The sequence below is a fragment of the Capsicum annuum genome, chromosome 4 (assembly GCF_002878395.1).
Source record: "Capsicum annuum cultivar UCD-10X-F1 chromosome 4, UCD10Xv1.1, whole genome shotgun sequence".
NCBI classification, from domain to species: Eukaryota; Viridiplantae; Streptophyta; class Magnoliopsida; order Solanales; family Solanaceae; genus Capsicum; species Capsicum annuum.
Genome location: NC_061114.1, coordinates 10,936,293 through 10,948,466, shown reverse-complemented (window position 1 = coordinate 10,948,466; position 12,174 = coordinate 10,936,293). Strand labels below are relative to the sequence as shown.

General features: G+C 34.8%; 2 protein-coding genes across 3 annotated transcripts; both read left to right on the top strand.

Annotated features, from left to right (window-relative positions):
• Positions 1-855: 855 nt before the first annotated feature.
• On the top strand, positions 856-5,064 carry LOC107868289. 2 transcript variants are annotated; one of them, XM_016714946.2, is made up of 4 exons: positions 856-1,092; positions 1,423-1,511; positions 1,608-1,739; positions 3,747-5,064. In XM_016714946.2, exons 1-4 carry the CDS (start codon positions 982-984, stop codon positions 4,759-4,761), a joined length of 1,347 nt encoding a protein of 448 aa, XP_016570432.2. In that variant the 5' UTR covers positions 856-981; the 3' UTR covers positions 4,762-5,064. The 2 variants fall into 2 exon arrangements, with proteins under 2 accessions (XP_016570432.2, XP_016570433.2); XM_016714947.2 differs by lacking the exon at positions 1,608-1,739 and having other exon boundaries at positions 872-1,092.
• Positions 5,065-6,836: 1,772 nt separating this feature from the next.
• On the top strand, positions 6,837-11,083 carry LOC107869832 (CRIB domain-containing protein RIC10-like). The gene is made up of 5 exons (XM_016716253.2): positions 6,837-7,151; positions 7,904-8,046; positions 8,144-8,244; positions 9,406-9,490; positions 10,645-11,083. The coding sequence occupies exons 1-5, from the start codon at positions 7,123-7,125 to the stop codon at positions 10,869-10,871; spliced, it is 585 nt and encodes a 194-aa protein (XP_016571739.1). The 5' UTR covers positions 6,837-7,122; the 3' UTR covers positions 10,872-11,083.
• Positions 11,084-12,174: the final 1,091 nt, after the last annotated feature.

The window sequence follows — 12,174 nt, the reverse complement described above, 5'->3', positions numbered from 1 at the left end:
AAATAAAAAGTGAGGGGTGGGGGTGCTGGACGGGACTGAAGTGGGGAAGGGGGCTGGACAGTGATGGGGGAGGGGTGGCTGGAAGGGGGATGGGGGTTGGATTGGGGTGAAGGGGTGGGGTGGGAGGGTGGCTAGATTGGAGAGGGGGATAGATGAGGGTGAGGCGCGGGGTGGAGGGTGGCTGGACAGGGGAGGGGGCTGGACGAGGGTGAGGGGTGGTTGGACGAGGGGGGGCTGAGGGGTGGGGTGGGGCTGGCTTGATTGGGGGAGGGGGGCTGAGGGGTGGGGAAGGAGACCTTTTTAAAAAAAAAATTATTATTTTTAAATTTTTAAAAATATTTTTAAATTAAAAAAAATGGAAGGAAAAGAAAGATCCGTTTTTTAATAAAAAAAATTTTTAATATTATTTTAATATACATATAATGCTTTCACTCGCTCAAACGCGCGTGACTACGCGCGACATATTTTACTCAGCAGTTTTAATGTCACATAGATCCGGTCCATGGTCAAAGGACTTAAAATAGTGAATTTTATTGAGTTGAAGGGTCCGAATGATATACATGTAAGTAGGAGTATTTATATTACAAAACGGACATAGTACAAAGGTCCATCGAGCCATTTCAGAGAGTTCATCCGAATCATCTTTGACGAAAAATTATACTGTTTATACATGATTAAAATTATTTTTTATGTATATACAGTTGATGTTGAATCCCATTCAGCCAGTTAGTACCACGTTTAAAGTGGATAAATAAAAGTCAATAGAGGGACCATGAGATAATAACAACAGAAACAAAGGATAATAAGTATGCTTTATAATTTATCAAACTTAGTGCGAACTGACAAAGCCAACGGTAACTTAAACTTTATTTATTTATTTTTGTTCCAAACCGTTGTGTCCCCCAAAAGTTGTCCATTATCATCATGTTCATAGTTGATAATAATATTCATAGTTTCCTTCATTGAATTAAAAAAAAAAAAATGAAGTGCTTTTCAACTTGTTTTCGTACTAATTCCAATCATAAGAAAATCAGCATAAAATCATGTAGTACTACTACCAAGATTAATAGCATCTCCCCTCAAGCTCTCCAGGTACGTAATAATAATAATAATTACTATTATGATATCGGAGTTATAATTTCGAGATCAAGAAAATTCTGTTGATTAAAAGGAAGTTGTTAGGTACCCGTGAGTGTCATGACGTGGTTGCTCACATTTACTTTAAATCGGATTTTAATACCAACACGATCACTTTAGTTAGTTGTTTCGTTATTGGTATAGATTCTCTTTTTAAAAATTCAATTGACTACTGCTAACAGACGATAAAAAATCTGGTTAAGAAATTCAGTTGACTGAGAGGAAGCTTATTGGTTGTTTGAATTTGAAGTTTAATTAACTTCTCATGCTTTTATTTTTCTAAAGGATTTGCTCGAGACTTGCGAAAATGGTAACAAAGATGAAGCTCAGGACGAGGAGATTGTGAAATCCATTACCCTCATTGAAAAATCGAAGTAAGTTTAATTTTTTTTAATTGTTATTATTTTCTTTTTTTGATTTTGAAAAGATGCAATATGTGTTTTTAATTTTCATAAATTTGAACAAAGCAGAGATATAAGTAGCAGAGAGAATTTTCTTGAGTTCGAAGAAAATGGTGAAGTTTTTGTTGAAGCCATTGATATTAAAAAAGATGAAGCTAGGTACAAGATTGTGAACTCCATTAACCTGTTTGAAGAATCCAAGTAAGCTTTTTTCTTTTTTTCAAAAAAGCGTAATGGTTAAAAATACACCTGAAATATCATTTTTTCGCGAGTTTCACACATCAAAATATCGTGAATTGTCTTATGTACGTATTGAAACACACCTCGACTGTCAGTTGTGTTCCCTTTTTTCTACATAAACGATGGTGATAGTTCTGATGGAAAACAGAACAAACAACTAATAGTTGAGGTGTGTTTTTTAATACGTATGTAATGATAGTTCTTGTAGGGTGTAAAACTCGTGAAAAAAATAATAGTTCAGGTATGTTTTTGACTATCAACTCTTAAAATACACCTGAAATATCACTTCTTCGCGAGTTTCACACCTCAAAATATCCTGAATTGTCTTATGTACATATTAAAACACACCTCGACTGTCAGTTGTGCTCCCTTTTTTCTACATAAACGATGGTGATAGTTCTGATGGAAAACGACTGATAGTTAAGGTGTGTTTTAATGCGTCTCTAATGAAAGTTCTGGTAGATGTTAGAGTGTAAAACTCGTGAAAAAACATTGTTCAGGTGAGTTTTTGACTATCTATATCTTAAAATACACCTAAAATATCACCTTTTCACGAGTTTCACACCTCAAAATATCATGAACTATCATATATATATGTGTTGAAATACACCTCGACTATCAGTTGTGTTCCTTTTTTTCTACATAAACTATGGCGACAGATAGTTCAGATGGCAAACAAAACGACTGATAGTTGAGGTGTGTTTTAATACGTATGTAATGATAGTTCTTGTCGGGTGTAAAACTCATGAAAAAACGATAGTTCATGTGTGTTTTTGACTATCAACTCTTAAAGTACACTTGAAATATCACTTTTCGCGAGTTTCACACCTCAAAATACCATGAACTATCATATATATATGTATTGAAACACACGTCTAATATCAGTTGTGTTCCCTTTTTTCTACATAAATGATGGTGATAGTTCAGATGGAAAAAAGAACAACTGATAGTTGAGGTGTGTGTTTTAGTACGTAGATAAAGATAGTCCTGGTAGGAAAAGGTAACAATCGAGTGTTAGGGTGTAAAACTCGTAAGAAAACGATAATTCAGTTGTGCTTTTGACCATCAACTCTTAAAATACACTTAAAATATCACTTATTCGTTTCACAACTCAAAACATCCTTAACTGTCTTATGTATCTATTAAAACACACCTCGACTATCAGTTGTACTCCCTTTTTTATACATAAACGATGGTGATAGTTCAAATGGAAAACAGAACGACTGATAGTTAAGGTGTGTTTTAATACGTATATAATGATATTTTTGGTAGGAAAGATAAAAATCGAGTGTTAAGGTGTAAAACTCGTGAAAAAACTATAGTTCAGGTGTGTTTTTGACTTATCAACTCTTAAAATGCACCTCAAATGTCACTTTTTTTCTCGAGTTTCACACCTCAAAATATCCTGAATTGTCTTATATATGTACTAAAAAAGCACACCTCAACTATCAGTTGTGTTCCCCTTTTTTCTAGACAAACAATGGTTATAATTCAGATGGAAAACAGAACAACTGATAGTTGAGGTGTGTTTTAATATGTGTATAATGATAGTGCTGGTAAGAAAAGGTTGCAATCTGAGCGTTAGGGTGAAAAACGATAGTTCAGGTGTTTTTGACTATCAACTCTTAAAATACACTTGAAATATCATTTTTTGCGAGTTTCACACCTCAAAATATCCTGAAATGTCTGTCTTATATATGTATTGAAATACACCTCGACTATCAATTGTGTTCCCTTTTTCCTATATAAGCGATGGTGATAGTTCAGAAGGAAAACAAAATGACTGATAGTTAAGGTGTGTTTTAATACGTATATAATGATATTTCTGGTAGGAAAAGACACAAATCGAGTGTTAAGGTGTAAAACTCGAGAAAAAAACGACAGTTCAGGTGTGCTTTTGACTATCAACTCTTAACAAATTATTCATTTTTGTCCGTCTTGGCTCACTCAAATCATTCGAAAAAACAGGAAAAATGAGGAAGATGAGTTGCATACAAGCTTCAGAAAGAAGGTTACATTTGACCTAAACATATCGATAAATCAAGTTTGTGCAAATTACTCGGAGATCAGTCCGAGCAATTTGCAGAAACAAAACGGAGAAGAAAAAGAAGAAGCGAACGAGCTTTCGAATTCAAGTGTGTCAAGCTATATATCTTATCCTCCAAACCATAGATATCATTGCTGCAGAAATAGTACTGCTGATGAATTCGATGATATTGATCTCGACGATAATGAGGATGTTGAATGTCCTCTTAATGGACTAATGTTTCAAGAAGAGTCGTCATCTAACGAATCATTATTTTCGCTCTCCATAGACTCTACTAGGAGAGGAAATAATCATACAATAGAAATAGATGAAAATATGGAGGTCAATAGTCCATTGAATCCAACACGAAATCTGAGTCTACTGAAAGATACTGGCGTTACAACAACAACGTCTCCATCACTGTTGAAGACGATGAATCAACAAGAGAAGAACGTTGATGTGAATATCCTAGATTATTGTATCACGTATGATCAACGCGTACAAAAAGAGTCTAATTTGAAGTGCCAGGAGAATGAAGTAGTCGCAGTTGATACCAGTCTTTCGAGTCAACTGAAAGACACAGGCATTACAACAACGTCTCCCTCACTGTTCAAGACGATGAATCAACAAGAGAAGGAGAACATTGATGTGAATATCCTAGATTATTGTATCACATATGATCAATGCGTACAAAAAGAGTCTAGTTTGAAGTGCCAGGAGAATGAAGTAGTCGCGGTTGATACCAGTCTTTCGAGCTGGTTAGTCCAATCTTCTCAAGACGACACGCCAAATTCCAGAAACAGCGGTGGTTCTGTCGGAAATTTGCCTGTCGATAGACCAATTTTGGGAGCATTGAGACTCGAAGAGTTAAAAGATGAAAAGAACAGTGCAATAGGGACTATTGGAAGCTATTTGAGACATACAGGACAGCAGGCTACTGGCATTTCATCTTACTGAGGCGTTTCGTCGAGGAAAATAGCATGCGCGCTCCCAAGAGGAGGCGCGTTTCATGTGTTATGTTAAGTTTGTATTGTTATTTCATATTTAACTGTAAAATAGTTTTATAGATAGTCTAATATAACATATTTGCTTACATGAAATTTACCTTTTAACTTAGGTACCAATGCTATTGTCCCTTGTTTTTTTCGTTTTCCCGCCCGATGTCACGTACCTGTTTTATGCACGACTAATTTGAATTTGCACAAAAAATTTGTGAGTCTGTCGAGATATATAATTAGCTCTTGATACATTTTTTTTTTATTTTGAGTCTGTCGAGGTGTATAATATATCCAAGGAAGATATATTTTTTCCTTGTAAAGATCCATAATTAGCTTTCGATACATTTTTCTCGATTTTTAGTCTGCCGAGATACGTAATAAATCCAACGAAGATAAATTTTTTCTTGTAAAGATATACTATTAGTTCCCGATATATTTTTTCTGATTTTGAATCTGTCGAGATACATAATACAACCAATGAAGATACATTTTTCCTAGTAAAGATACATAATTAGCTTCCGATATATTTTTCCAATTTTGGGTCTGTCAAGATACATAATTAGCTCCGTGATACTTTTGTAATTACTTTATAAGGGTAGAAATTTGTATAAATATGGAAAGTTAAGGTGTATATTTATGTTATTTAATTTTTTCTATTTATATATGTACTTACACAGAAATATACAGCTAAATAAATTTAAGTATAACATATTAAATTAGTCATACAAAGACTTTTGGATTTGGAAATAGTCTTCACTCTTGTCTTTAATTTGATAAATATATACTACTTGGTTTAATAATATTAGTAATAATATAAGTAGCATTAGAGTGAACTTTTGTCAATATCTCCTAATTATTGAAGTTTAATGGTGCGATTGCTCTTCAAATGAAAGGGAAACAACTTATGAGGTTGACAACTATATATTATATCAAATTATTAATTTTCTTAAATTAAAGTCAAAATAGAAGTTGATTAAATATTTATATGTCACCTACTTTTCCTTATCCTTAATTTTAGAAATCAAATATTTACACGTCAAGCCAATATATGCATGCCATGTGTTTGAATTTAGAATTCGTGTTACTTAATCATGATTAATTAACATGTATGTTATTGAATTTAATCACTTAATCATGGTAAAAAATATTAATTTGATGTATACACTGACTGCATGTAAGTTTTTACCTTCCTTCTGTCCCATATTTATGTGACTCTGGTTTGACACAATGTTAAAGAAAGAAAACCTTTTGAAATTTGTGGTCTAAATAAATCAGACATTGGTGTAACTATGAATTAATCTCAGTAAAGATAAAATAAGATTTCTAAAGCTAAATTATTTCTGAAGATAGAAATATGATCTTTTCTTTTTGGACAAATCAAAAAGAAAAATCTATCTGCTAGAAAAAAAAATAATGAATTTGATCGGCTATCTACATACAGATCCTCAAATAAATAGAGAAAGTAACAAATTATATATGTTGTAATAATTGAGGTATAACAAATTAATCCGAACACCATCATTATAAAAAATTTAAAATTTGTGGTCTAATATAAATATTAGACATTAGTGTGACTATGAATTAATCTCATTAAAGGTAAATTAGATTTCTAAAGCTAAATTATTTCTAAATATAAAAATAATATGAACTATTTTTTTGGACAAATCAAAAAGAAAAATCTATCTGCTAGCAAAAAATAATGAATTTGATCAGCTATTTATATACAGATTCCCAAAAAAATATAGAAAGTAACAAATTATATCTGATGTAATAATCGAAATTTAACAAATTAATCCGAAAACCACCATTATAAATTTTTTTTTTTACAACTTGTACTATAATAATATCTGTGCATTTTCTCTCTCTGTCTCTCTTGTGTCCATGTTCTTTGTAAGCTAAACCTCTCAATCTTTCTTTCTAGACAAAATTTTGTTAGTTGTCCACCTCTACTTCTATTACCATTTTTCTCTTTCATTTTCTATTTTTTCCAAAAAAAAATTCTTCTCTACCTCTTTGATTATCCAAACAAATCAATTCCAACATTCAAACTACCAATAGAGAAAAAAAACAAAGAGAGAGAGAGAGAAAAACAAATTAAAGGTTTTTTTTTTCAAGTCCTCTAGGCATTTTTCGCCCATCATAATCTCATATCATATATATTTTTTTCCCTTGATTTCTTCTTTTATTTGTTCTTCATATATGCATGCTTTTTTTGCATGCATATATATAAGAAAAGATAAATAAAAGTTGAAGATATTAATGGAGAATCCAATTAAAATGAGATAGAAAAAGCTTATATCCTTTATCATCACCTTTGTTTATGCATGGCTTAAGCATTTATCTTAAAAGGTATTACAATTATTATATTATTCAATTCCATTTCTTCTTTTCATTATTTTCATTTTTGTTTCTTTTGTCAATAAAGAATTCATTAACTTGTTTGGAATTGAGGCGTTGTTTTTATTGTCAATGTAGAATTCTTTCCTCCCAACTTGGGATTTAAGAAAAAAAATGCAAAAATTTGACCCATGCAAAAATTCCATTTACCATAATGTCGTGGTGAATGAATGGAATATTGGGCTCCCTAGAAGGTCTGGACAATCCTTCTTCTTTTGAGCTGGTTTTTACGGTGTGAGTTGGCGCAATGTAGACCCCCTAGGTGACCATAAAATTGTGGGGTGGGAAAATACCCTTGGTCCATGAATGTGCACGTACCAGACCAGATAGTGGAACCTCAGATAAAGAATGTCTTGATTCAGGCGTGTGTGGGTGATGAATGGAACCCTAGGATCGTAATAAGGTTTGAGCAATCATCCTCCACCATTTAAGCTAACTTTTGGGGCGCGAGTTAACCTCAGGACACAATTTCGAAACTTCTTTACAATTTGAATATCCTTAGTAAAATTCTGACACCGTCACTGCGACCTCAACCCTAGGATCGTTATAAGGCTTGGGTAATCATCCTCCGCCCTTTAAGCTATCTTTTAGGGTGCGAGTTAACCCCAAGACACAATTTCAAACTTCTTTACAATTTCAATACCGTTTAGTAAAAAATAAAATTCTAACTCCGCTACTGCGATCCTTTTTTTTTTTTTGGTTAGGCAAAGGAATCAGTTCTTGTCATTGGAGTGGTCCTTCTATCCTTGTTCTATTTCATATCTATTATTAGCCTTTTGGGCCTTTACAATCTATACAATGGCAACCAAAGTGAAGGGGATTTACAAATATATCACAAATATTTTTGGTAATCTTTTTTTCCCCTTCTTTAGAAGTGTGTTTTCTTGATATTTTGGTTAATTTTTTGAGGTTAAAAGTGAAATAATTAGTTTGTAAATTTACAGTTGTTAATAAGGAGAGGGAGTTGGAAATTGGATGTCCAACTGATGTTAAACATGTGGCACATATTGGTTGGGAAGGTCCCTCTGGAGGTGCACCTACTTGGGTATGTTATCTTTTAGCTATGCACTCGATGTTTAATTTGCATGAAACTAAGGAATGTAAGATGTCATGTATTTTTACTCGAGTTTGTAACTCTTAAAGTTGTCTCCGTGAGACCTACCGATCACGAGTTTGACCTGCTAAATCAGTCGTCGGTCGCTAATGCTTGTGTCAGCATAGGCTGCACACATTACACCCCGTGGGTTGTAGCCCTTCACCGAGCTATTAAATAGATCGTGTTGCTTTGAAGAGGCAGACGGAACTTTTTTTAAGTCATATGAGCGAAAAAACAAAAAAATGAGAATTTTTTGACAATTTTTCGTGTATGTTAGCTTATGAATTGATGGGAGATGTTGGCGTCCGAATGGTTTTTGGGCAAAAATTTCTCAAGTGGGCTCGTGATGACGACCTATTAAATGGATCATGTTGCTTTGGAGAGACGGACAGAGCTTTTTTGTGGCATATGAGTGAATAAAACTAAATATTGAGGAGTTTTTCTGATTTTGTGTTTTTTTTTTTCTTTTGGTTTTCCATCCTGCGTCCGGTACCCGCATTGGACTCCGACTAATCCGGATTCGCGCCGCGTAGGGCCCCATTCGGGGGGAAGCGCTCCCTACCAAGGATTTTTCCATACCCAGGGCTCGAACCCGAGACCTCTGTTTAACGGAGGAGCAGTCTCATCCGCTGCACCACATCCTTTGATGGTGATTTATGTGTGTGTTGTTAGACTATGTATTGATAGGGGATGTGGGGTTAATGAATAAATTTTGAACGAAACTTCTTGAGTGGGCTCGTGACGACCTTTTAAATGGATCGTGTTGCTTTGGAGAGACAGAGAATTTTTTTGTGCATATGATCCCTGTGTAAATGCAGTATGCTTCCTTCATCGAGCGGACCTTTTTTATTTTACTTCAGTTTGTGACTCTTAAAGTTGCCTTTGTATGACCTATAAATTCAAGCGGTAGAATCAATAACTAATGCTTGTGTCAGGATAGGAAGCCGCTTATATTACATCCCCTGGGGCGTGACCATTCCTCGGATTCTGCATGAACACGAGATGCTTCATGCATTGAGCTATCTCTTTTTCGTAACTCTTATAATTAATTTGTTTGGATTATGTTATTTCCTATATGCCTAACAGATTATTTTTTTTTTGAAATTGAAGATGAAAACATTCAAGGCTGGGCCTGAATTTGCAGCAACTTCTTTTGGTAACTCTGGGTCTGCTATTTCTTCATGGTCATCTCAAGGTTAGTTTTGCTTAACATCCTTTCTCCTTTTGCACGCGTGATGTTCAGGTCAGCTTTTGGCAAATCGACTATTTTACGAGTACCTTTTACCTCCCATCAATACAAGTACTGAATAACTCTGTCCATCACGACTAAGACTTAACTAAATATGCTACACGTTACAAATTCAACATAAGTGTTTTTTCTTTTCTGTAAGATTTTTTACCATTCTTTGTCTAGATTGTCCTATCTTGAGCCGGGGGTCTATCTGAAACAGCCTCTCTATCTCACATCTGAGGTAGCGGTATGGACTGCGTACAGTTACCTTCCTCAGACCGCACTTGGTGGGAATATACTGGGTATGTTGTTGTTAAGATTTTTTATGTCAGGAAAGGGAAAACTTTTTTGGCTCATCTGTCACAATATAAGATATCTGTAACATGACCCAAGAAAGAGACAGAACTTATCTGTGATGTCTTTGTCTAAAGTAATGTTGGCTTGTATGCAAGATCTTTGACATGTACTATGGCCCCTATTGTAGTCATCACACATTTAAAAAGGACAGCCCGGTGCACTAAAGCTCCCGCTATACGCAGGGTCCGGGGAAGGGCCCTACGACAAGGGTGTATTGTACGCAGACTTGCCTTGCATTTCTGCCAGAGGCTGTTTCCAAGTCTTGAACCCGTGACCTCCTGGTCATATGGCAGGAACTTTACCAGTTACACATTTGTGAAAAGAAATTAGAACTTGATTGAATACGGCCCCTTAAACTTGCGAGTTTTTGACTTAGACACTCGTACTAAGACTTGTACTTATCGAACATCTGAAGTGAACGACAATCTAAAAGTGAGTGTTTATCCCTCGCTACCATGTTAACACATTGTGTTTAGTTGGCATTGTCTTTATAGATGTTGAGTGTTTAATATCCACAAATGCTCCTTCAGAGGCGAATTCAGAATTCAGAGTCTTAACGAATATTGAACTTGTTCGTTTGGAATCTAGGTTCTTCTACTTCATGTTTACATTCTGACTATATACGCTTATGACCTTCTGCGCACCTACTTATGCATATACAATATACAAGACTTAACAACCCAAAAAGCAAACGAATTCAATTGAACCACCTCTGTATACTACTCGTATTTTACTTCAATGCACACGCGTATTTTTGACAGGTTGCGGAGAATCAACAAGGCAACTAACAACAGCTAACATTTACAAAGGCATTTCAACTTCAGACGTTGCTAGTCCTCCGAAGAAACACAGACGTAGGAAGCCTAAGTCGACTACTTCCTCACCAAAATCAAGTTCACCATCCGCGCTAAGATCATCGCGAGCTACTAAACACAAGGCCAAAGTTGTTGAAGGCAATAATTCACCAACAGCCATAGAAGTGTCTTAACTATGTGTTACAAGTTAAAAGAATGCAGTTCAAAAGCACAATGTCATTGCATAGTATATATATATATATATATCATAGTTGTTTGAAAGTCCTCAGAATGTTAAAATCAGACTAAGATATACTTGGAAGTGCGAGGGTAGAAAGTTATGTAAATGTAGAGGGGCTAGATATGGCAAAAACAAAGGAAAAAAAAATTCTATCAAAATTCAGAACTTGGTGTTTTGTGGAAAATTAAACTAGAATTTGTGTTTCATCTTGTTATTTTGTTGTCGTTATTTTTGTTCCTATTGTTCTTTGATTGCACCTTTCGGTGTCGGGGGTCTATCGAAAACAACCTCTCTATCTCACAAAGACAGAGAGGTTCGGTCTATGTGCATCTATTCAGAAAAATGAGTTGAGAATGCCTCTCAAATCTGCAATTAATTAAAAGTGACAAGTGAGTCCCATGGTATTATTAAATTAAAAAGTCCCTCAAGCGACTGGAGAAAGTTGTTCGACAACTGCATTAGTTGTCTAACCAACTATTCAATTGTCCAGCAACTTTGCAAAGTTGTCGAACAACTTTGAAGAGTTGTCGAATAACTTTGATAGTTGCTGGAACAACTTCTACAGTGCTGAGGCAACTTCTACAATTGACAAACAAACAAACAAAAAAACAATGTATCAAATAATTATAGCAGTACAGCAACTTGATATATCTATAGTGACATTATATGTTGCTCGATCTGTTCAAAAATGTCAATGGATGCATGTCGGATTCGCCAAAAGTCAGTGTATTTTTGGAGAATTCGACATTGGTGCAACATCGAAAGTGAAGAGTCCCCGCAGCTTGGGTGACATTAGTGTTATAATTATGGGTGTCAAATGGGCCGGGCCGGGCCGGGCCAATCCAGAACCGGCCCTTCCATTTTAACCGGTTTGAGGGCCAGTTAAGGGCCGGTTTTGACGCTAGACGGCCCGGGTCAAACAGTAAAAAAATTAAAATCCACCCTAACCCGGCCCACTTAACCCAACCCGGTCAAACCCACCAAAACCCGATCAAATCCGGTTAAAAACTGATCAAACCCGATTAAAAACCGGCCAAACCCGATTAATAAATAAATAAATAATCCAATATACACAATATACACTATATACACTCCAATATACAATATATATTTTTAAAAAAATATATAAACAATTACAAATATATACGTACCATTCAATATATAATTATATATGACTATACGTACTACTTTAAATAAAACATATACTATAATGGTATAATATATATATATATATATATATATATATATATATATAT